Source organism: Delphinapterus leucas, chromosome 6, assembly GCF_059928025.1.
Source record: "Delphinapterus leucas isolate spDelLeu-1000000601 "Yukka" chromosome 6, BTC_Dleu_Yukka2, whole genome shotgun sequence".
NCBI lineage: Eukaryota > Metazoa > Chordata > Mammalia > Artiodactyla > Monodontidae > Delphinapterus > Delphinapterus leucas.
Genome location: NC_143134.1, coordinates 92,108,901 through 92,134,415, shown reverse-complemented (window position 1 = coordinate 92,134,415; position 25,515 = coordinate 92,108,901). Strand labels below are relative to the sequence as shown.

General features: G+C 45.8%; 1 protein-coding gene, 1 long non-coding RNA gene and 1 other non-coding gene across 13 annotated transcripts in view; 2 read left to right on the top strand and 1 right to left on the bottom strand.

Moving 5' to 3' along the window:
* Positions 1-19,232, bottom strand: part of GALNT12 (polypeptide N-acetylgalactosaminyltransferase 12) — a 68,146-nt gene extending 48,914 nt beyond the window's left edge. For 7 of the 11 annotated variants that reach the window (XR_016393443.1, XR_016393445.1, XR_016393446.1 and 4 more), the window contains exons 1-3: positions 18,840-19,221; positions 4,984-5,153; positions 172-361 (exon numbers count right to left, since the gene is read on the bottom strand). Coding sequence is in view for 6 of the 11 variants with exons in the window: in XM_022600205.3 (XP_022455913.1) it covers positions 172-361; positions 4,984-5,153; positions 18,840-19,204 (725 nt within the window). In the remaining 5 variants the exon portion in view is untranslated. Of the gene's footprint in view, positions 1-171; positions 362-4,983; positions 5,154-18,839 lie in introns of all 11 variants that reach the window. The other 4 variants (XM_089912578.1, XM_022600206.2, XM_022600204.2 and 1 more) reach the window with 4 other exon arrangements.
* Positions 7,457-7,529, top strand: TRNAE-UUC (transfer RNA glutamic acid (anticodon UUC)). Its single transcript has one exon. It is a non-coding gene; the product is annotated as a tRNA-Glu (tRNA).
* Positions 16,989-21,514, top strand: LOC149749003 (uncharacterized). The gene is made up of 2 exons (XR_016393452.1): positions 16,989-18,483; positions 18,684-21,514. It is a non-coding gene; the product is annotated as an uncharacterized LOC149749003 (long non-coding RNA).
* Positions 21,515-25,515: the final 4,001 nt, after the last annotated feature.

Sequence of the window (25,515 nt, the reverse complement as noted above, 5' to 3'; positions counted from 1 at the left end):
ATTAAGTCATTTAACGGCCTCCACAGCCCCAGGAGGTAGGGACTGTTACCACGCTGTTACCAGGGACAGAGGCTTTGCCCAAGGAGCATCTGAGCCCAGCGCCCCTGCCTCTCATGTCAGTTTGGTGAGGGCCCCCGCCTCCCCCCCGCCCCCCACCGACGGTCCACGCACCTCTGCAGCAGCGGCTCCAGCCACCCTTCGTGGCACTCGCAGTGGCAGTCCAGGAAGGTCAGCACGTCGCCCTTGGCCGCGGAAGCCCCCAGCAGCCGTGCCCGCACCAGGCCCTCCCTCTTGTTGGCGCGGATAAGGCGGACCTTGGGCAGCCGGGCCAGCTCGGAGGCCAGGCGTTCCTTCAGGTGCTCTGGGGAGGCAAGCGGGACACCGAGGGTCACCGCCACACATCCCCAGCCGCGTCCTTGAAGGGCCTCCCTGTCCCCAAAAGAAGACTAAGTAGACACGAGCCTCCTTTGCTCTGCACCAGGGACGTGCTCACCGCACCCGGAACCAAGGCTGGAAGCCCCTGAAGGCCAGGGAGGCTGAGGTGGAGGATTCCAGAACCACCAAATGCTCCCGTTCAAAACACACACACATTGAACTGTACTCCTGAAATGAGTGAATGTGTCATGTGGATGTATCTCAATAAAGCTATTACCTCCCAAAATTACCTTGACTTGTAAACATTTAAATAAAAAGCACAAGAACCATCCAACCACGATTTTTCCAAAAAATTGTGTTAATATAAACTTTGTTCATTTATGTTAATTATGCAATACATCATAAAATTTTAATTTATATGGAATTATATTAACATAAATTTTATTTATAATACAATTACGTTAACACAAATTTTCTCAGAAGTATGTTTCAGTTGACACAGTAATAATAATAACAATGGCAGCCAACATGAGAAAGCCTACTGTGCTAATTACAGTCCAAGTGATTCATAGAACTCACATGAGTCTCATAACAACCCTATGAGGTAAGTACTACTACTGTCCCCATTTTATGAATGAGAACATTGATGCCAGAGAGGCTAAGTGACGTGCCGAGGTCCCAGACAAGTGAGCTGAGGAGTCATGATGTAAACCCTGGGGACTCTGGCTCGAGTCTACAGGCTTAACGCTGCCTCCAGAGCTTTCTTCTACAGCTGCCCATCCTTGTTAAACAAATCCAAAACTTGTCAGGAGGACATGCTTATCCCATTTTGTAAGAGAGGAAATGAGTCCTTAAGAGTTGAAAGGATGTGCCCACAGCTAGAACTGGCCCCAGGACTCCCAACTCCACACACAGGCTCTGTGACTAGAGGTCCCAATTCATGCCTCTCGATGGGTAGGTGGAGGCAGGTGAGAACCAGTCAGGTAAAATAAAAATGAGAGAATCTCCCCACATCAACATGGGCTTCATCTCAAAGTCCCCCTCAATCATCAGTGAAGGGAAAACTTTGTATAATGTTCTGTTGCTTTGTTGTCTGTGAAATGTTTCCCTAAGTACTCTTGATATTCAAACAAGAAACAAAAAACATTCATTGGTTGATTTTTTTTTTCAACCCTAAATATAACTGCATATAAGCTAATGGCAGGAATAAGGGAGGTGACTTCCCAAGCAAAGCTAATTAGTGGCAGTGCCCAGGGAACACACAGGAAAACTGTGGTGCAGCCACCCGGCACTCAGGATGGGTTTGGTCTGCATCAATTTTCTGTCTGCCTGAACTGTCTTCCCCAATCCTGGAAGGCGCTGACATCCCTCATCAGCTCGGACTGACCCTGCAGGAAGGGTGGGAGAAGGGGCAGGGCAGGACTTCTTACCTCCAATACACGCTGAGAGGGGCATCTTGCTGACTTTACAAATTACCACCACGGGGAGGGGAAGTCTTGTCCCCCCACAGTCTTGGCCTTACATTTATGAGAGCACTGAGCTGTACTGGAAGGGGTTCATACTGTATTCCTGTCTGCTGAGCAGCTGCTTGATCCCATAAAGAGAAAATAATCTGATACTTGCTTCTGAATGAATACACTTCTGAAATGTTTTCGGCACTCTGCCGTTTTTTAAATAGTTCATAAAAGCAGAAGTTATCGTTGAACAAGTGCCAGCAATGGGCCAGGCCCTGACGTAGCAAGCTACCACCTTCATCTCATTTAATCCTCAACAATGACCCTGAAAGGTAAGAACTACTATTATGCCATTTTACAGGGCTGGAAGGCAAGGTTGAAACTGGTTAAGCTCCTTGCTCAAGGCTATACGGCTGCAAAGTGCTGGAGCTGGGATTCTAGGCTATGCGGTGTGACCCAGAACCAGCGTCTACACAGACATATTTAAAACAACCCTGGGAGGAAAGGAAATGGAGATGCATGCCTACTATAAGCTGGCTGCTACGTGAGGTTCTGTCCTACACATGATCTCATTTATTCCTCACCACAAGTCTCTGGCATTAGTGTAGATAAACCCATTTACAGATTAGAAACTAAGGCTCAGAAGACAAGTGACTTGCCCAAGGTGCCATGACGGGTTATGGTAAAGCTCGCCTAAGACCCCTGACCACAGAATTCAGCACCTTGTAGGCTACACTAGGCCTCAACCCCCAGTCTGGCTTGCCTGCTGCCATGGGGAATGCCAGCTGTCCCCTAAGACTCACTCTCCCCATGCTTTTCAGCTGAGCACATGGACACCCTCCACAGAGACGACGTTCCTAGCCTCCCTCACAGGTAGGTGTGGCCAGGTGACCCTGTTCTACTCAGTGGGACTGAGGGCAACTTCCAGGTGTAGCTCCCAGTCCCCTTGAAACCCTCCTGCTGACGGGAATGAACAGGAGGTGAAGACCCAGCCTGGGCTATGCAGACAGAGGCAGTGCACCATCCTCGAGAAGAAGGAGACTTAGGGCAGGAGGAGCTGGGCCCTAATAGCGCGGAGGGGCCACACCTGCCCTAGACTATTACCCCAGATTTTTGATGTGAGCGAGAAATCAATTTTTATCTCATGCAAATCACTGTTATTTTGAGTCTCTGTGAGAACAGCCCGGCACACCCACCAATTAGGACCTATACACCAGGCTCTGAAGTCAGACCAGCCTCAGAGCCTGAAGCAGCAGATGCCCAATAAGCAGTGGCTCTACCCTGATGGGTGGTCCAGGGGTGGTGATTTGGTTTGAAACGGGCTCTAGCAACCAAGCCCACAGCTCTCCCTCTTGCAGGGCCGTGACATTTCCCCTCACTTCAGCTTAGCTGCCCTCACGTCAGCTAGTGGCCAAAGATGTGCTGGCTGACTACCGCTCCATGGACAGGGCTAACCCCAGCCAGGCAAGGCCATGGCAGCCCCTACGCCCCTCCCCCTTCCATCCGTGTCCACCCCCAACGTCAGCCTTGCTCCACCAGGGCAGCACAGTTGAGTCCCCAAGGCCTAGCGACGTTCCAGCTCTCCCGATAGCCCTCAGGCGGCTCCCAACAGGCTCCAATTTAAGCTAAACCCCTTAGATTGGCCTCCGAGTCCCCACCTGATCTGGCCCCGCCCACCCTGCAACCTCATCCCCCAGGTCACCCTCCACCAGCTGGTGGTCTGACCTGGAGAATGGCTGCTGTTCCAGCTTCTGCACCTGCTGCTTCCAGCCCGGCCCCTCTCCCCAGACCTTCACTGCGCTGCCTCTCTAGCTTCTGGCTTAAAGGCTACCTCCTCAAAGAGGCCTCCCTGACCTCCACCTGCTAGAGTAGGCCTGGTGCCCAAGCCCCACTCGCTCTCCTGTTCCCAGTATTCTTTCAGAGCACTTCCTACTCGTGCTGTAGTATAGTATCACGTTCCATTATGGTATGCTATGTTATATTGTGTTGTACTATGTGATGCATATATTATGTTATGTTCTTTATATGTTTATTGACCATCTCTAGAATGTGAGTTTTATGAGAGCAGGGATTTGTCTTGTTTCCCACGGAATCCCCAGCGCCTAGCACACATTCAGAAAACGTTCACTGAATCATAAAGGGCCAGCCTTGGACTGCATGTGAATTGCTGGATCCCAGGTCACTGGTTAGGTCTGTAGGGACAACCACCACCCTTTCAATGGAATGCCTCTCCCTGGCTTCAGTTCTTCTGTCTAGGCTGCCCCTTTTTGATCTCATCCCAAACTCAACATGTTCAAGGCCAAATGCCCCCCTTCCCCTGCCAGACCTGCCCCTCCTGCCCTAAATGGCTTTTCTAGCTCTGGGACCGCATCACCCTTCACCAGGAGACCCAAGCCGGAAGCCCGAGGGTCCGCCTCACACCTCAGCCAGTTTCTGGGCCTGTGGATGCCACCTCCCGGGTACCCCTCCTCCCACCCGCCTGCCCTGCCCTGCCCTCCCCTCCCACCCGACTCGAAGCCTCCATCTCCCACCTGGGCCACCTCCACAGCCCCCTGGCCTCCCTGCAGAGCTCCCTAGTACCCCATTCTCCACACTCCAGCCTAGAGGGATTCCCCAAAGGGCAAAACTGGTCTCCTGCTTGAAATTCTGCCTTGGCTCTCCCTGCCCTCAGGACAAAGCCCCAACTCCTCAGCCTCGGGTCGAAGGCCTGAGCCCTCTCCCCCCACCCACCCCCGTTTATCTCTTGCTACTCACTGCAGCAGCCGGCCCTCCATCCTTCCTGAACTACTTGCAGATCCTACACAGTCCACACAGCACTGCACCTCTAAGCCTTTCCATATTCTGTGCCCTCCACTTGAAACGCCTCCCTCCACCTTTGCTGTCTGCAAACCCAGCCTTCAAGATTAAGGTCAACCATCCCCTCCTGAGCACCCACGTGGGGTGAGTCCCGTAGCACCGTGCGGTAGAGCCCTCTGCCATCACGTCTGCCTCCCCCCACCTGGCTCTGAACTCCCTGAGGGGAGAGGCCAGGCACAGAGGGGTGCAGGAAGCCTGTCCTTCCAGGCCTGTTCTATATGTCCCACGTCACATTCTTGCCTCCCAGGCACAGCCACAGAAGGGCAGGCTCTTCCAAGAGCCCATGCCAGGGGCTCACCTCGATCGCTGTAGTCATCTACAAGGATAACTTCTTCTAGCAGGGTGTCTGGGGATGTCTCGAGGACACTGTAAACTGTCCGAAGGAGAGTTGACCAGGCTTCATTATAAAATGTTATGATGACAGATGTCGTGGGCAATTGATCATAATTGTATTTCTTCTCTTTGCACCTGCGAACACAACACAACTTCAGGAATCAAGACCCCACTGTTGACTGTATGTACCAGGCCCAGGCTGGTGCTGGGGATGGAGTGATGAAAGGGACGTAGGTCACGGTCCTGGGGCCTCCCCCTGGGGAATGGCAAATAGCTGCTGGGATGTTCCCGAGTCCCCCGTGTTCCATTAGGAGACCCAGCAGATTCTTTAAAAAGGTTTTAAATACTTAACGAGCTTGAACTGCAGGCGCTGTTTTTAAGCTTTAAAGCAACTTTCAGATTTGTGCAACATGCAAACTCAGCAGAATCAGAAGGGAGGGGGACTGTCACTTTTCCCCGCCCAACAGCTCTCCCATCTGTCCACGCCTTTCCAATCCCACTGAGGCCTTTGCTAAGACTGCGCCCTTTCCTCCCTTTCCTGCTTGGCACACTCTCTGTCCTCTTTCAAGAACAACTCACCCCGCCTTCTCTGGAAAAGTCTGGGGACACCTGTGTGGGGCAGGTGCTCGCCCCTCCTTGCTCCTACAGCACCTTGCCCACGTCTCCGTTTCAGCAGGCGTCACTCTCCGTGCTCCAGAACTCACCACCACTTGAGTCTCCCCCTACCTCCTCCCAGCATCTTTCCTACTCTGCATCCCAGCAGGGGCTATGCTTTCAAAGGTGATGCACTGAATGCATAAACTGGAACCATGGCTAGGATGTGTGAACATTCCAGGAAGGGCTCTGTAGAGAACACTGACTACCCCCCAGCCCCCATACCACTGCCACCACCCACCCTCCCGTTCCATTCTGAGGCAGTCTCGTGGTGAGGAGGGCGCTGAGCCCCACCCATCTCTCTGGGGTTAGGGCTTGGCTGGCAGTGATAAGAACCATTTAGCTCCCTCTTTCTTTGGTAGGGTTTTCTGTTACTTTGCACAGAAGGTTCCAGGTTGACACAGAATTCTCTCCTCAGAGTAATGGATGACAAACTCCCAGTGTCATCCCAGGGAGTAGGCAGTGTCTGGAAATCAGGACATGGCTGAAAGCAAGATAGGGGAGGAACAGAAACCCGCAAGGGACACCAGAAGGAGCAGGGTTTGAAGGCTGGCCTGGCTAAAGGCCAGACCAAGGGATGGGGTGGAAATTCGAGAAGAAGATAAATGTTGAGGACTGGCCAGCCTCCGGGGGCAGAAAGGGAAGGTCTTACAGATAAGCTAAGTGCAAGATCAAAGAGATGGAGAACCAAGCAGGGTGAGGGGTGAAACCAACATCTATTGACTATCTACCACTTGCCAGGCACTGTAGCAGTTGGACCTGTATCAGTCAGTCACCGATCATTTCCTCATCACCTACTATGTGCCCGGCACATAGGCAAAGCCCCTGCTTCCCAGAGCTTACAATCAGGGGGACAATAATCAAATAAGTAAACATATCAATAATTTCAGAAAGTTAGGGTGCTATGAAGAAAAGGAGAGGGATGAAAGAGAGAGCAACTACAGAGGGGAGTAGGAAGGGGGAACGGAGGCAACCACAGAACAGGTAATCAGGGAGGGCCCCTCCAGGAGGTGACATTTAGGATGAGGCCTGAATAATGAGGGACCCAGTCCAACAAAAAGCAGAGGAAAACCCTTTTGTGTACACAACTTATTTCTTTTTTTTCTTTTATTATGAAAATTTTCAAACATGCAAAAAGTAGAGAGAACAGTATAAGAAAGTCCTGTGAAACTTTCACCTAACTTCAGTAGTCCTTAACACATGGTCTTGATTCATCTTTGTCTTCACCCACTCCCCCCATCCCAGACTAATTTTAAGCAAAACCCAGCATACCACAGCATCCATAAATATTTCAATATATATATCTAAGAGATAAAGATTCTTTTCATAATGAACACAATATCATTGTAACACTTTAAAAGTTAGCAATTCCTTAGTGCTATCACATCTCCAGTCTATAAGCTTTCATCAAAATTAATGGGTGTGTCTTCCAATGGTTGGAAGACACACCATTCTTTTATGAACCACTAAGAAAGACAAATGCTACCAATCATAACTGCAGGATGCTCTGATTTTAAGAGACATCCTAATTTCAGAAATGTTTAAATATTTTTTTTAAAGTGCCTTAGAGCAGTGGTACCCAACCTTTTTGGCACCAGGGACCGGCTTCGTGGAAGACAATTCTTCCACGGATGGGGGGTGGGGGGTGGAGATGGTTCAGGCGGTAATGCAAGCAATGGGGAGCAGCAGATGAAGCACCGCTCGCTCCCCTGCCGCTCACCTCCTGCTGTGCGGCCTGGTTCCTAACAGGCCCGGGGTTTGGGGACCCCTGCCTTAGAGGGAATTCCCTGGTGGTCCAGTGGTTAGGACTCTGCACTTTCACTGCCAAGGGCCCAGGTTCAATCCCTGGTCAGGGAACTAAGATCCCACAAGCTGCACCACGTGGCCAAAAAAAAAGAAAGAAAAAATGCCTTAGAATCGATGAAATGTAGCACTTTATTTCACTCTCAAAACCTCTTCCTATGTTAGCATTCACTGTTCCTATTTTAAAGACAAGGCTGAGAGGCGGGGTAGCCTGGACAGTTCTCAGAGTGCCTGCAAGTGTCTATGTACTTGGCTGAACTCCTTGTGTCCCTGTGCGATCTTGTCACAGGGTTCTGGCTCGTGCCTTTGACCCTGCGGGAGGCTCAGGTGGGCCATCAGAATCTAAACAAAGATCCCTACATCCCCTCTCCTCAACCAGCCCTCCCTCCTACCAAGAAACAGGAAATTTCTCCTCTCATCCCTCTCAGGGTCTTCTAAGTAGCTCCAGGTCCCTTTTCCTAAGCGCCAGGACAGTTTCTGTAGAGGGCTCTGAGGCTACCCAGGCAGCAGCCCAGGCTCTGCCATCAGTGGGGTGGCCTTGCCACATGAATAGGCTTATCTGAGAGTCTCTGAGAGGGGCTGGCTCTTCTCAGCCCCCTTTACATTCTCATGCCTGCTTCATCTGTAGGCTGGAGGCATGACCACGCTGGTGCCCTGAAGCGATAAGGCATTCCCACCAGCCTTAGCCAGCGGGACCTGAATTCTTGGACACGCTGGTTTTCTGAATCACGGAAGTGGTTACTTAGCGCTGTGCTCCACAGAGGGGAGTCCAGCCCATACTCAAGGGGAGGAGAATTAGGCTCCTTCTTTTAAAGGGAAGACTATCAAAGAAATTGTAGGTATATTTTAAAACCACCACACATGAACAGAATGCAGCGGGAGTAACAGTATGTGGCTTCTAAGACCAGGTCATAAGACACCAAATGTTCCTCTTTGTTCCCTCCCATGGACCATCCAATCTGGGGAAAGCCAGCCACTATGTAGTGAGGACACTCAAGTGTCCCATGAAGAGATCTATGTGGAGAGGAACTGAGGCTTCTGACAGCCAGGACAGCCCAGACAGACTTTCCAGCATATGATGGGCCATCCTAAAAGCAGATCCTCCAGCCTCAACAGCCCCAATCAAACCTTGAGATGACAAAAAACCCAGGTAGCATTTTGACTACAATCTCATGAGAGACTCCCAAGCCAGACCACTCAGATAACGCACTCACAAATCCCTGACCCACAGAAATTATGCGAAATAATAAACGTTTATTGCTGTTTTAAGTCATTAAGTTTTATGGTCACACATGCGCTGAAATAAATCATAAGGAAACTATCAGACAGGCCTGAATTGACATTTTATAAACCAACAGGCCTGTACTCTTTTAAAAAACGTGACTGTCCTAAAAGACAATGAGAGTCTGAGGAACCATTTCAGACTAAAGGAGACTAAAGAGGCAGGACAACTACATGTCCTACTTGATTCTCAATTAGATACCGGGTAAGGAAGAAAAAAGTTGCTCTAAAAGTTGGGACAGTTGGAAACATCTGATATTGTATAAATTTCCTGAATCTGATAACTACCTTCATGGTATCATGAGAGAATGTCCTTGTTTTTAGAAAATACACACAGAAGTAACAAAGGATAAAAGATTATCATCTCTGTAACTTATTCTCAAATGTGTATAATATTATAGGATACATATAGAAAGAGAAAAATTAAGTAAATGTGGCAAAATAATGAGTGGGTCTAGGTGAAGGATATAGAGGATTTTGGCTATTCTAGCAAATTTTCTCTAGGTTTGAATTTTTCAAAATTAAAAGTTTAATACAAAAAGAAGAAAAGAAAATTTTTAATGTTGCAAAGGGTGTACCCAAACACCAAGCCAATTCTGACCTACGCGTATCTCAATCTTAGTGGCCCTGTCCAAGGCCCTCTCCTTTCTCACTCATTCCCACTTCTACCAAAACAGCTGCCCTCTGAGGATGTGGAGAAAAAAGAACACTTGTACACTGTTGGTGGGAATGTAAGTTGGTGCAGACTGTGGAAAACAGTATGGACATTCCTTGAAAAACTAAAAATAGAACTACCGTATGACCCAGGAATTCCACTCCTGGGTATATGTCTGAAAAAAACCCAAAACACTAATTTGAAGATACACGCACCCCAAATATTCACAACACCATTATTTACAACTGCCAAGATATGGAAGCAACCTAAGTGTCCATCAACAGACGAATGGATAAGAAGATGTGGCAGAGGGCTTCCCCGGTGGCGCAGTGGTTGAGAGTCTGCCTGCCGATGCAGGGGACATGGGTTCGTGCCCCGGTCCGGGAAGATCCCACATGCCGCGGAGCGGCTGGGCCCGTGAGCCATGGCCGCTGAGCCTGCGCGTCCAGAGCCTGTGCTCTGCAACGGGAGAGGCCACAACAGGGAGAGGCCTGCGTGCCGCAAAAAACAAAAAAAAAACAACAAAAAAAAGATGTGGCAGATATATACAATGGAATACTACTCAGCCATAAAAAAGAACAAAATTTTGCTATTTGCAGCAATGTGGATGGACTTGGAGGGCATTATGCTAAGTGAAATAAAATAAGTCAGACAGAGAAAGACAAATACTATATGACATCACTTATATGTGGAGTCTAAAAAAATACAACAAACTAGTGAATATAACAAAAAAGAAGCAGACTCACAGATACAGAGAACAAACCAGTGGTTATCAGTGGTGGGGGGGTGCAAATTATTGGACGTAAGATAGGCTCAAGGATGTATTGTACAATATGGGAAATATAGCTAACATTTTGTAATCAATCTAAATGTAAAGTAACCTTTAAAATTTGTAGAAAAATCTGAAAATTTTTTAAATTTTAAAAATAAAATAGAACAAAATAAAATTAAAAGTCAGAGACAAAAATTTTTTTAATTAAAAAAATGTTGATGAAAACAAAAAACAGTTGCCTTCCTCCAAATATATGTTAGAGCAAAAAGAAAACACACACATATCTGTATAAGAATATTAATAATTATGTCTGGATTTAATATTCTCTGAGTACTAGACAGGGTGCATAGAAAAGCCACCACAGCCCACTAGAAGCATCAGAAAGAACTGATTATACTACATGAAAAAAAAATGTGTTTTTGTGAAACTAAAATTAAGATTTTTTTATCTTTAAAAACAAGGTAAAGCTAAAATTTAGTTTCACATATGCACCAGTCCAAAGAGAAATGAGTAGAAATAAGGACAATGAGGTTTTCAAACATGAAATTTATTCAATTTAAACGAACTGTCCTTTAGTTTGAAATCACATCCTTACTGTTTTGGATTAAAATTTATTTCTTCTCATGATGAGAGTAAATAGGAGAACAAGACAAGCTCTGTTTGACCAAATAGAGTTGGGACTGTATGTCAGCCCCTCCTCAGTGTTTTTGTTTATGTGTTTTCACTGCTGTGCAAAATCCAGAAGTTCAAGGGCACTGTTCTCAAATGTCCAGGTGGGCTATTTGCGTGCTCTTAGATTACAAGATACCAATTTAGCAATATACACTCAGAGCTTTCTTTTTTTATTATTATTAAACATTTTTTATTTTTGGCCACGCTGCGCTGCATATGGGATCTTAGTTCCCCAACCAGGGCCCTCAGCAGTGAGAGCTTGGAGTCCTAACCACTGGCCCCCCAGGGAATTCCCTACACTCAGAGCTTTAAAATGTTCCTCTTCTCATTCATCTCATACCAATACATCTAAGAATTTCTCACCCAAGTGAATAATCAGATACCTTGAAGGAGGCTTGTCGTAAAAATTTTTCTTTGTAACATTATTTATAATAGTGAAATTCTGTAAACAATTTAAATGTCGGAGGATAAACGTTCATGGTTGCATGAAGAAATGCTACATGGCCATCCAAAGCCATGTTTTCAGAGAATATTTAGCAATAAAAAAAGGATGACCACTCTCTGACGTTTAATCAGAAAAGCAGGGTACAGATCTATAAACAGCATCATGTCAGTTCTTCGAACAACAAAGTGTGTGTGCATGCACTCACACATAAACAGTAAACAATAGAAAGAAATATGCCAAGAATGTTAACAATGGTGATCTCTGAGCAGTGGGATTATCACTGATTCTTATTTAATTCTTTATATTTTGCTGCATTCTAAAATTGTTCTATAGGGCTCCCCTGGTGGCGCAGTGGTTAAGAATCCGCCTGTCAATGCAGGGGACACGGGTTCGATCCCTGGTCCGGGAAGATCCCACATGCCGCGGAGCAACTAAGCCCATGCGCCACAGCTACTAAGCCTGTGCTCTAGAGCCCGCGAGCCACAACTACTGAAGCCCATGCGCCTAGAACCATGCTCTGCAACAAGAAAAGCCACTGCAATGGGAAGCCCATACACCACAACGAAGAGTAGCCCTGCTCGCCACAACTAGAGAAAGCCCGCGTACAGCAACAAAGACCCAACTCAGCCAAAAATAAATAAATTTATTTAAAAAAATAGTTCTATAATGAACATGCATCATTTTTATAATCACAAGATTTTTAAAATGCTGAATCATATTTCTTTAGCTTGCCATAGCAAATGTCTTCACTGAGTAATATTTAACATTCTGCCCTCTCCTTTTTTTGTTGTTGGCGTAGTATATTTTCTCCTTTGTTCTTTAAAATATCGCTTTACAATAGCCAAGACATGGAAGCAACCTAAATGTCCATCAACAGATGAATGGATAAAGAAGATGTGGTATACACACACACACACACACACACACACACATATAGTGGAATACTACAGCGACATAAAAAAGCGTAAGATAATGCCATTTGCAGCAACATGGGTGGACCCAGAGATTACCATACCAAGTGAAGTGAGTTAGAAAGAGAAAGACAAATACCATATAATAACATTTATATGTGGAATCTAAAATATGACACAAGTGAACTTATTTACAAAACAGAAACAGACTCACACACAGATAAAAAACTTATGGTTACCAAAGGGAAAAACGGGTGAGGGAAGGATAAATTAGGAGTTTGGGATTAGCAGATATAAACTACTATAAATAAAATAGGTAAACAACAAAGCCCTACTGTATAGCACAGGGAACTATATTCAATATCCTGTAATAAACCAAAATGGAAAAGCATACATATATATATATATATAACTAAATCACTTTTATGTACACTAGAAAGTAACACAGCATTGTAAATCAACTATACTTCAATTGAAAAAAAAAAGAAGATAAAACATCCTTTAAAAGCATTCTCCTTCATGAAGTTCAATATATCCTTCCTGAATATCTCTAAATTTGCATCCAGGAAAAACACTTTCCCCTTTTCCTGGGTGATAAAAAGCTGTGCATCCTTCCATTAGGCAAGGGCAGCTATGCATCACTCAGGGTTCCACTTCTGCATAGGAGATAAAAGAGAGCTCAGAACCAAATTCACTGCTAAATCACAGTAAGCCATCCTTTCCTTAACTTTCTGGTATAATCCATGTGCTTTGTAAGGGCAGGGGCTGAACTGTGTTTTTCTCTGTATTTTCTGCATGCTTTGCAGAATAATAAACCTAGTAATAATAGTAACATTATTACATAAATAATGTTACATAAATGTTACATAAATAGTGATTTATGTAACATAAATGTTACATAAATAGTAACATTTATTGAGTGCCTACTACATGATAGGCAGTGTGCTAAGCATTCTACATGCATTATTCCCTTTAGCCTTCAAAACAACCCTACTGGGTGCAGACTACCATAATCTCCACCAGTACAATATATGTCTATGTATTTTATGGATATGAATGAATGGGTGCGGCAAATACTTCCAGGTCTTCTTTTATATTATATTTAGGTTATCACATAAACATCTTTAAAGAAATGAAAATTCATATCCTTTGGAGAACAGGCCAGGGAGGTCATAATATACATAGGTGTGTTTTATTGGCCCAGAATGCTTTCTCCTTTCTTCATCTTACTGCACTTTGCTCTTTCAGGAACCATGCCTCCTGGACTCTCAAGCTGTATGCTTTGTGCAGGGCTGGACACACAAACACACACACACACACACACACACACACACACATACAATGTGTGTGCACACACTTGTGTATACATATGCACATATACACACCCCTCTGGGAAGGTCACATGCCCCAGGCCCGACCAATCAACATTTTCCTGATGAAATCAGTTGAGTCCCTGTATTCAGGGCCCAGAATAATCTGAACCCAGTTCTAATCCCAGACTTTTCTGTCATAGAAGTCAATATATTTTCTTTTATATTTAAGTCAGTTTGCATTGAGTTTTCAGTCACTTTCAACCAAAGAACTCTAACTAATAGAGAAAATAAGTCTTTTTTAAAAGTGAATATAGGACTTCCACTCAAGCCAGTATGAAAGCTTTAAAATACCTGGGAACACCTCTTGGTAAAGGACACCCAAAAAATTCTTGATAAAATACTTTAAAAAAAATCTTTTAAATGCATGGATCAGCTTACAAAAAAGTAAAAGAAGTCCTCCGAGTACAGGAACCACAAGGAAATCTATGAACCTGGATATTAGAGGTATCAGACAGAGCATAAAATAAGTATGCTGACTATGCTTAAATAAATAAAAGAGGACCTCAAATGAATGACAAAGAAACAAGAATGACAGACAAATTTAACTCAGTATAGACATCTCACAGCAAAGAGCAAGCCAGGGGACAGTGGAATACTATCTTCAAATGCCAAACTATCAACCTGGAATTATATACACAACCAAACTATTTTTTGAGAACAAGAGCAAAATAAAAACATTTTCAAATAAATAAAACTGAGTGTTTACAACAATAACCTTGTCTACAGCAAGAAATACATGATATCTTTCAGGAAGAAGAAAAGAATCCCAGAAAGATCTCTGAGATCCAAAGATGATCATTCAGGAAAGAATGATGGGAAGAGAAAATGGTAAATGTGTGGATAAACGTAAACAAATACTGCATTTTTAAAAACGTCTAATGTGCTGGTTTAAAAAGCAAGACAGAATTAAAATAGTGGAGTAAAATGACATACAAATTGGGAAAGAAGGTGATAAATGTTAAAGCATTCTAGGATCCATAGTTATCGATTAACTTTAGACTTTTTTCAGTTAAATATATACTTTCAAATTTACCACTAAAGATTGGAAATAGATAACTGCCAAATTAATAGAGAGAGAAAAATGGAAGCAGAAGGTTCTATCGGTTCAAAAAGCAGTATGGAAAAAAGGGAAAAAACATAGAAAAAGCATAACAAATAGAAAGCATAAGTAAGATGGCATAATCAAACACTAAAGTATCAGTAAGCACAGTAAGTATAAATGGACATAACTATCTAGTTAAAGTCAAAGACTGTGAGTCTGGATTTTTTTTTTAACGACAACACAAAATCCAGCAACATGCTAATTAGAGACATGCCTAAAAGCTAAGGTCACAGAAGAAGTGAAAGTAAAAGGATGGGAGAAGGTATCATGAAAACTCTAATCAAAAGGAACATGTTCTGTAGACTTAAAGTACTGCTTCAAAGAAAGGACGCCACTCTGACAACCACAAGATGGGTCTAGTAAAAACTAATATAATAGCCTCAGTTTACAACCTTGTTGGGGAAGCAAAGAAACATCAGTCTAATCTCCACACCATGTGTGATGCTTCTCCAAAGGTGATGTTAAGAGAACAGACAAGCAGGCTACCTCTCTGCAAAAAGAGAAATCTTAACCAACTCCCTCCTGCCAACCCCAGCAAGACACAAACACTTTCTTTTGCTGAATTACCTATTTAGAGCTATTTTGAGACTCTTTGCCATCCTAGCACCCAAGTCCTAGTCCTTAAACTCGGATACACACCCTGCAACTATAGCACTAATACGGCTAAAACCAGAGCAAGCGTTCAGGAAATGCAAAAACCTGTGTGTATTATTTACACACTTTTCTAACCAGCAGTTCACAACTCCTTGGCAGTGGCAGAGAAGAGCTGATGTTCACATGCGTGGCATCCCCATACATGTGCGGTGGAAATGCAGAGCCCCAAGGGCGCTGTCACTCCACCTTTCTCTCCTGCTAAAGAGGTCAGAATGCAAATGAGAATAACAGTATAGGATTATCTCAAGGCTTCCCTTATCTATGAAAACTGAAACTTCATGTAAGTATTGGTACATGATTACCCACCATCACTTGTGACACACCTTGTAACTGACTGTGATGTCACCACGAGTTTCATCTGCATTTGACCTGTTATCAATCCCCACTTTGTCTAATTCTGGTATTCTCCCACAGCCTCAAAAGCACCCACCCTTAATCTTTGGAGTGAGAAATCCAAAGGCTCTAAGCCAGTAGCTTTCAACACTAGTTGCACATCAGCCTCAGCCTAGACCCTACCCACCAAAACTCTATTTAATCATTCTGGGGAAGATCCCTCACATAATTTTTCAAAGTTCCCCAAGGCCACAAACCCAGCTATCTGGCTCCCCACTTTGGCCTGCTGCCATCTCACAGTGAAAGTTCCCTCTCCTCACTAGGCTCAAATGAGACGGTATTTGTGAAAGAGTTTTGCAAACCCTATACTTACTACACTACCATGCAAGAATTCCTTGTCATCCTCCTCCCTCCTTTTCCTCCTCAATTCAGTGCCGTAACTAATAGAAAAAAAGCGATGCACTAATCTACTGGCATGTGAATTATTAGCCTCACAGAAGGGCCAGGGTCTACACCAAGTCTTAAAGAATTAGAGCCAATACTTCGAAGTGTCTCTATTAGCTACCAAGGCTTGCAGATGCCAGAAGAACCAAGCCAAACAGTCCCTTGCCTATGATAACACATTGATCCCCTGTAGTGCAAAGACTTTGGTTAAAGAAGTGTGTGGGCCTTTGTACATACTCATGCCTGAATATGTTCTCACCCACTTACCTGTGTGTATATTTTTCAGAATCTATTTCTATACCTGGAAAAGTCTAGAAGGATACACAGCAAAATGTTAATAGTGGTTCTTCCCAGGATGGTGGGTTTATGGATGATTTTTCTTTTTTTTTTTTGCTTCTCTGTATATGCAAACTTTTCTAGAGTGAACATGTATTGCTCTTATAATTAAAATTAATAAATAATTGCCTCCATATCAAAAGGGAGGATGGAATAAAAGATCTGGGTTCTAGATCAGCTCTGCCCCAGATCTGTGTGTTACCTTGGGGGCATGGCTTTTCCTCTCTGGTTAGACTGGATGCTCCCTCAGGACCTTCCCTCCTATGACATTCAAGGATCCTAACCACACCTCTGCTTATTAATTAGTTCTAACCCTCCCTCTCACCCAGGACCCCGACTGTGAACTCATAATCTGCCATTCTGGTTTCTCAGGCTAAATCTCAAGACCTTATTAGGTCCTCACGCCCGTATGAACTATAATAAAAGTGAGTCTTCGTGAAAGGCCTTGACACTACTGGCTACATCTAAGTTATACCTCAAGGCCTGGCTGGGCTGAGACCGACACAGATGGAGCTCACCTTTCTCTCTAGGCAAGAATGACCCAACAGGCCTTGCTGCAGGAATTAAAGACAGGAGGCATTCACACTCCTTATCACGCTGGGTTTGGATTAACTTCCCAGGGTCATTGCAATAGCAGGATCTATAAGCAAATCCTGATAGGACACAGGGCAGCTGTGTCACCATGGAGATGGAACACCATAAGCCCCACAGGTCATCCACAATGTTTCAAAGAGACTTCACAACCTGGGACAACAGAGGAAGTTGGAACCTGGAAAAGAAAAACTTTATGACCAATCCCTGGATGACTCTTAAAAGCAACCTCCTGAGTGTATTGTTGGCAACAGGGAAGGCAGGAAAAACTAATAAGAACTGAGTACACAGTGTGTTCCCAGGTGTTAGGTGTTTTATTAACTCCTAGGTTGTGTTATTTCCACTCATCTCCTATTTTGCCGATAGGGAAATTGAGGCTTAGAGAGGCTAGATAAGTTGCCTGACATCACAGAGCTGAGGAGCAAAAGAGCCACGATTTTATTTCACATGAGCTGGGTCTGAACCCTGATTGTGACCTGAAAGCTTCCCCTAGACCTTGCCTCAGTGAGCACCCTTTGTGTTTCAAGGAGATAAACATATATTCAGCCATTTGGCTGAAGAGGAGGAACTACCACCAACCCCAACAAACAAAGCTTGACTCAAAAAGATAAACAGTAAAAATGCCTAAGGTAAAAGCATAGGCTAGGCATGAGCAGATCCTGAAAAATAGCAGAGACAGTGAGGTGCAAATCCATTCAAACTTTGCCAGTGAGGGCAGAGGTGGGGCCTCCTCCTGCAGACATTCATGCTCTCTCTGACCAAGGATGCACAGAGCAGTTGCCTAAAATCCTGAAATCAGCACAGTACCATGGGGGCCAGGAGGGTCACAGTCCCCCAAGGCCAGTTCCACCACTTTCCAGCTGTGGGGCCTTGGGTGAGTCACCTGACCTCTCTGGGCCAATTTCCACACCTGTAAAGCAGGAGGGACAAGGAGGAGGGAGGAGTGGCAGATGCCTGGTACATACAGGAGGCTGCCCACTTGGCTCCAGAACCCCCTCTCTGAGCCCTCTTTCCCTCAAAGTCTTTAAGGAGGGGGCTCCAGCAGGGACCTGGAAGATCCCTACCAAAAGAGGAAAGGAAATAGAAGGCCAGGAGGGCCATCCTCCACCTGCCAGCTTGTTCCCTTCTTACCTAAGCAGTGGGTACAACTCCTCCAGACAGCAGCTCCTACAGGAATTAGGCCTCTGACCACACAGGTTCCAGGACTGTGTCACCCACAGGAGTCAGCTCTGCTGGACCACAGCCAGAAGGAGCCCTTCCCAGCAGCCGCTCCTTCCTGACTTCCTCCACTTAAAGGTCAGGAGTCCCAACTCCCAGAGAGAGGGCAAGGAGGCTTGCGACTTCCGACTTGCCCTTCCAGGCACCTTTCATCTCACCTGCCAGGCGGGCCCTCCCCTCCTGGTTGATTCATGGGCCCTGGTGCACACAGGCGCACACAGGTAAGTGAATGAAGCCTGTCTCGAACCCCACAGGTCCTCAGCTTCGCCAAAGCAGGACGTTACAGGCGTAACTGGACTGGGGGTGCCTTTGGACCCAGGAAAGGCACCCAAAGAGTCTCATCTGAAACCTGTCTGCAGATTTGTCAATTTGTGAGATTTTTCTATTTTCATTTTTTAAAACTTTCTCCCCCACCCCGCAGTATGAACACTTTCACTGCCCACTTCCGAGTGACTCAATAAGACGCGAGATCCCCAGGTCTTTCGAGCCCCCGGTTCCACCTTGCCACTTCACAGCTGCAGAAACTGAGGCCCGGGGACTCCGAGGGCGGTGCTTCTCCCGCCACCTGGGGACTCACAGAGGGTTCCAGCGCTCGGGCAGGCGGCGGTGCAGCGAGATGCGGTCGCTGAGGTAGATGTTGATCTGGTGCAGCCGCACGCTCTCCTCCTGCAGCCGCAGCTCTTCGCCCTGCAGCTGCAGCCGCACTGCCTCGCCTCGCGCGCCCAGAGCGTCCTCCCGCACCGGCGGCCGCGGCAGAACCGGGTCTCGCCGCCCAGAGCGCGGGGTGCGTGGGAGTCCTGGCTCGGCCGTCCCGGCCCCGCGCCGCGCCCGCAGCACCGAGCCCAGCCCGGCCAGGGCCAGCAACGCCAGCAGTACCAGCAGCGCCTCCCGGCCGCGCCGAAGCCCTCGCGGGCAGCGCCTCCACGCCGCGCGCCCCCACATGCGCCCGCCAGCTGCGGCCAGCGCCCGGCGCGCCCCGAGGCGTTGGCGCAGCCAGCGACCCGGATCCCGGAACCGGCGCGCCGCCCCGCCCCCGGCCCGCCCCACCTGCGCCCCGCCCCCTTCCCGCCCCTCCTGCCCGCCGAAGGGGCGAACTTTTACAGGGTCCTCAGGAGGGCTCGCTGAGCCGTGCACCTTCTTGGTGGGCTGTGTGCTTTATTAAAAAGGTAACGGCCGTAAAACCCTCAGCTCAGCGCCTGGCAAGTCGTAAGCGCTCCGTAAATGTTGGCCGAATGTGCTGTGCAGGGCGCTATGAATTTCACTGCCATTATCTCATCTGACCCCTACACAGTCCGATAAGAGAGGAACATTTTACAGATGAGGAGAGTGGGGCACAGTGAGGCTAATTTACACCGGGCTATCTCATGGAGGCCTGCAGGGATACCGACCTAAGACATACTGCTCGGATCCCTTGAATAACAAACCCTCCTCTGGCTCCCTATTAGTCGGTAATCTGTTTCTTATTCCTCACTTTACAGACGCCTCCAAGAAACTTATCAAAGAAATGAACTATCCTCTCAGAAAAACACGCAAACACACCCATGACTGCACACACCCCAGGCCATCCCTTCATGTTAAGTAGCCCGGTTCTTGGCTAGAGGTTTCCTTTAGGAGGATTGGGAGAATGAGGAAGCCACAGGGGTGCCGGAAATATTTAATAGGGTCCAGACTAGAGTGAGGCATGAGGCTCTCTCCAAGGCGGAAAATTGAAGTGTGGGCCAAATAAGCCTCAGTAATCAAAATAAACAATATTTTTCAACATCAAAATGAATGCAAAAAATCCATGACAACAAAATACCAAAAGTTTAAAGGCAGAAAATCTAACCCTGTGCTTGCACAGCTCACTTCACTCACCTCACCCTAATCCCAGCCCTGATTCTATCTCTTGATTTTAGTGAGGATTACATGGATAAATACATATGTAAAAATTCATCAAGTTCTTCTTTAAAACCCATGCACTTGACTTATGAAAGTTATATCTCAATTTTTAAAAAGCAAAAAATAAAGAAATAAAAGAACAAAGAATAAAAAAAGGAGAACCCCTAGCCTCCAGGACAAGTGCTGAAGTCCTCAGCTTGACTGGAGAGACCCCCATAATGTGACTCCAAATTCTGTAATGCCTATCCCCAACCACTGGGGGATAGGGGAGGCATGGTTTCACTCCAGGCCTTTGCATAGGCTGTTCTCTCTGCTGGAAATGCCCTTCCCCACCTAACAAACTCCTACCCATCCTTCAAGACCCTGCCAAAAGCCACCTCCTCCATGAAGCCTTCAGCAATTCCATGGTTTTTTAGGTAAACGTATTTAAAGATCACATCATCCTTTTGTGTATTAGTCAGCGTTCCACAAGAGAAACAAAAGCAGGAAGAGATATATTAAGAGATTTACTGCAAGAAATTGGCTTATACAATTGCAGAGACCGGTTAAGCAAGTCCAAAATCTATAGGGCAGGCCATCAGGAATGACAGGCTGAAACTCTCTGACATAAGCAGAAGCTACAATCCACAGGCAGAATTTCTTATTTTCTAGGGCAATCTCAGCTCTGCTCTTTAGGACTTTAACTTATTAAATCAGGCCCACCTAAACAATCTCCTTCCTTAAAGTCAGCTGATTGTAAATGTTAACCATATCTACGAAATACCTTCATGGCAACATCTACATTAGTGTTTGATTGAATAACTGAGGATTAAAGCCTAGCCAAGCTGACATATCAAACTGACCATGTCTATTAGTTTCCGAGAATTGCCATAACAAACTACCACAAACTAGGTGGCTAAAAACAACGGAAATTTATTCTCTCACAGTTCTGGAGGCAATAAGTCTTATTAGCAGAGCCACATTCTCCCTGGAGGCTCCAGGGGAGAATCTGTTCCATACCTTTCTCTTAGTTACTCGTGTCGCCAGCAATCCTTGACATTCCTTGAGTTGTAGATGCATCACTCCAATCTCTGCCTCCATGGTCATATGACATTCTTCTAGTGCGTTTGTCTCTGTGTCCCTTCTACTCTTCTTCTAAGGGCGCTGGTCATTGGATTTGGGCCACTCTAATGATCTCATCTTAACTTGATTACATCAACAAAGACCCTATTCCCAAATAAGGTAACATTCATAGGTATCAAGGATTAAGACTTCAACATATCTTCTGGGGGGACACAATTCAATCCATATCACCATCATACTTTGTTACAGCCCTTGCTACATTAGGCTGTGTTTAATTCATACCCTGGCCTTGTTAAAAAAAAAAAAAAAGAATGTAAAGGATTAAGAGTATGGGCTGTGGTCACTTTATGATCCCAGAAGTTGGTTCAGTGTCAGACACAGTAAGTGCTCAATTCATGGCTGGCTTTGTGTCTCACACTCACTTAAGTAGGCACCTGTTTGAACTCAGTGGGGAAGTACCTGATGGAGGGCACAGCCTGGTTAAGTGCAGAGAAAAGTTACTCCCAAAAGGTAACAAAAATGAATTCTTTAGGTCTTCTTGCTGGAAGGGCCTCAGCAACTCAGTCTGGACGTTTTCAGAATCTGCTCCTAGAAATCCCAAGGAAAAACCATCCAGGAAATTAAAAAGGAGGCTGACTGGAAAGGGCTCCAGTTATTCTCCCTGAAACCAGAGCATTGACACATTTATTTGCTTAATCCTTTGAGCTTCCTTATTAGATCATCGCAGCCTCATCTCTAATTACCAGAGGACTTGGTAACCAGGCCAAAGGAAGTACGTTGTCCAGGCCCACAGCTGATCAGTAGCAGAACAGGAAATAGAACAGAATAAAAAGGTATGGTTCAAACTGCTAGATGTCTGCCAATATCCAATCTTCTCTTTTTCCTTCTCTAGAATCCTTTTTTAAAAAATGTGTTTGTTTCTCTGGACCCATTGTCTTCCAAAATAAAGACTATATTTCCCAGCCCTCCTTGCAACTAGGCATGGCCAAGTGACTAAGTGTGCCACCAATGGGCTGTAAGTAGTGGTGTCAAATAGGGCTTCTGAGTAATGTCCTTAAAGGAAACTTCCTTACCTTTCTTTCTTGCTGGCTGGATTGTGGCTATGAAGACTGGAGCTCAAGCAATCACCTTGGGTCATGCACTGAGAATGGTGAAACACCATGGCAGAAGGAGTCCAGTTCCCTAACATTGTGGACACTGAACCAGTCCTGCTGGCCTCCTTCCAGGCTTTGTTCAGTGAGAGAGAAATTAACTTCTATCTCATTGAAGCCACTGTTTCTATGGGCTTCCTGTCTTAGGCAGCCAAGTCTAATCCTCACTGATACAGATGATTAATTGCAAGAGAATTCTCCCCAAATCTGACTCTGATGGTACGGTGATTTTAAAACCAGGCTGAAAATTCTTTGATACTCCCTTCCCTTGAAACAAGGCAGACTTCTAACTGCTTCAACCAACAGAATATGGTAGAAGTGAAGTTCTGTGACTTCTAAGGCTAGGTGTAAAAGGCCATGAAGCTTCCACCTTGTTCACGGGACCACTGTTCTCAGAGCCTTGAGCTGCCAGGAAAGAAATCTGACGATCCCAATGCCATCATGCCAGAGAAGCCACAGGCAGACAATACAGTCAACAGGGTCAGCTGAGCCCAACCTTTAGCCACCCTAGACAGCCCAGGCATCAGACAGGTGAGTGAAGAAGCCATCTTGAAAGTGGCTCCTCCCCAGTCATTCAAGTCATCTCAGCTATGGCCCCAGATGTCACAGAACAGAGAGGTGCTGTCTTCAAATCCCTGACCCACAGAACCCATGAACATAATAAGATGATTGTTGTTTTACACCATGACGATGTGGGATGGTTTGTAACACAGCAGTAGATAACTGGAACAACTGGATGATTTTAATCAACATATTTCAAGAGGAAATATTACTGAGCATCTAAACATGTGCCAGGTACTGTGCTACAGACTAGGCAAACTACAATGAGCAACTGTCGATGATAAACAAAGCTGGATACTAGTTAAATGGGAAAGACAGATTTGAATCAGTAACATACCATTTCAATAGGGAAGGAGGTCCAGTATGAACTGATTCAACTTTGATTTGCATAGGGGTAACTGGGAGTTTTCAGTAGAGTTGAGGAAATGAAAAATTACAAAGGACTGGTCAGCATAAATGCTGATTAGCTCAGATATGTCTGTTGGCTTGCAATCATCGAAGTCAGGATTCTATCCTCCCACTGAGACTGGCAGACAGAGGCCCTATCCTTCCTGACGATCGCATAATGACTGGGGCTTCCCTGGTGGCGCAGTGGTAAAGAATCCACCTACCAATGCAGGGGGGACATGGGTTCGAGCCCTGGTGCAGGAAGATCCCACATGCTGCAGAGCAGCTAAGCCTGTGAGCCACGACTACTGGGCCTGCGCTCTAGAGCCCGCGAGCCACAACTACTGAAGCCCGCGCGCCTAGAGCCCATGCGCCACAACAAGAGAAGCCACCTCAATGAGAAGCCCGCGCACCGCAACGAAGAGTAGCCCCCGCTCGCCGCAACTAGAGAAAGCCCGTGTGCAGCAACGAAGACCCAATGCAGCCAAAAATAAATAAATAAATAAACTTAAATAAATAAAGGAATGACTTTCAGGTCCTTGAGAAAGATACTCCTGAATTGTAGGAGATACATACACATCTCAAAGGGACAGAGAAAGGATTCACAATTGTAAGCCCTTTTTAGTAAATGTTCTTAAAAAGGGTGGTCAGGGGCCTCTGGTTAGGTGTTGGACAGAGCAAACAGCAAATTGTTTGGGTAGTCTTCAGCTTTCTCAGGCAGGCACTTAAGGGGTGCTAGTGTCGCAGTCTTGGAAACTATGTTAGTGTTTAAATCTTTTAATGTGAGGGGAGGCGGGTGGATGAAATCATTTGTGTTGAGAGTCTGTAGTTTTTACAGGCCAAGTTTGAGCCCTAGTCAAGATGAAAACTCAGAGGAACCTGTCTAGAATTTGGTCAAGGAGAGAATCTTTGTCACAAGACAGATACATCTGACATCATGGTGCTGAGAGTGTAATGGAATGGACAGATAATAAAAAGATAACTTATTAGAGTTGTGATAAGTATTTTGAAGAAGCATTGCAGGGTGCTAAAAGGACTTATACTAGTAGAATCTGGTTTAGTTTAGGGGTTTAGGAAGGTTTCTCTGAAGAAGTTATGTTTACACGGATACCTGGATGTTAAAGTGAGATCAGTGATTTGAAATCATACTTTAGGTTAATCTGGAACTCCCTTTGCTGCTGCCCAGCTCAGGGAAATAAATAGTTTTGTATCTCCTGTAGAAAGATAATGTGTAAACTGGTAAGCTAGTCCAAAGCTTTTTATCAAATATTCTCTATTTTCAAAGGGACCACAGCCCAAAAGTTAAGAAGCGTAAGTCTGGCCTGATTCTCTCATTTTACAGATGGGGAGCCTAAGACACAGAGTGGGGAGGCGGGGTCTCGAACGAGTTGGTGGCTCAGGCAGAGTAGGGTCTAACTTGCCATCTGCTTCAATTCACAGCCTCTGGTTACTGGCCTCCCTGGAGGATATGGCCCTTCCATGAGCAGCTCCCCCAGGGCTCCAGGAGGGGGATGGGGTTTGAGGTGAACCATGCAAAGCAGCTCCTACCCAGAACTGCTGCTGCTATCAGACTAGTGGGAGGTGACTCCATGCACAAAAGAGAGTCCACTGGTTGGTGCTGGAAGGCAGGTGTGATAGGAAAGGCTTGGAGCTGTGTCTTTTGGCCTCTGTCCAAACACCCAACACATTTAAGACCTGTCAGATTAGAAAACAGACAAGGATTACAACTTGGATCGGCTTACCAGATTGGAACGCTTCCCAACAGAGGCTTAGTTGCAGAGAAAAGAGTGATGGAATTAGGCCTTACAAGACCTGGGTTCAAGTGCCAGGTAATGGATACAAGCTGTCACTTACTGAGCACCTATATGTGCTGTAAACTGCTAGCATCTCACTTTACCCACTGACAATCTTGCAAGGTTTCTTCTCTGAGGAAACTTGGGCTCAGAGAAGTGAGGTGGTTTATCCAAGGTCACACAACATACAAGGGGCAGAACAAGGATCTGAGGCCAGGTCTCCTGACCCCTAGTTCAGGATTTCCTACCACACACCTCAATGGCAGGCTGCTGTGAGACCAAAGACCAAAGACAGCTTAGCCTCATGGGTAAGAACACAGCCTTGCAGCCCGCTTGCCTGAGCTCAAATCCCAGCCCCATCACAGATTGCCGTGCAGCCTTAGGCAAGTCACTTAACCTCTTTCAACGCAATGTGCTCATG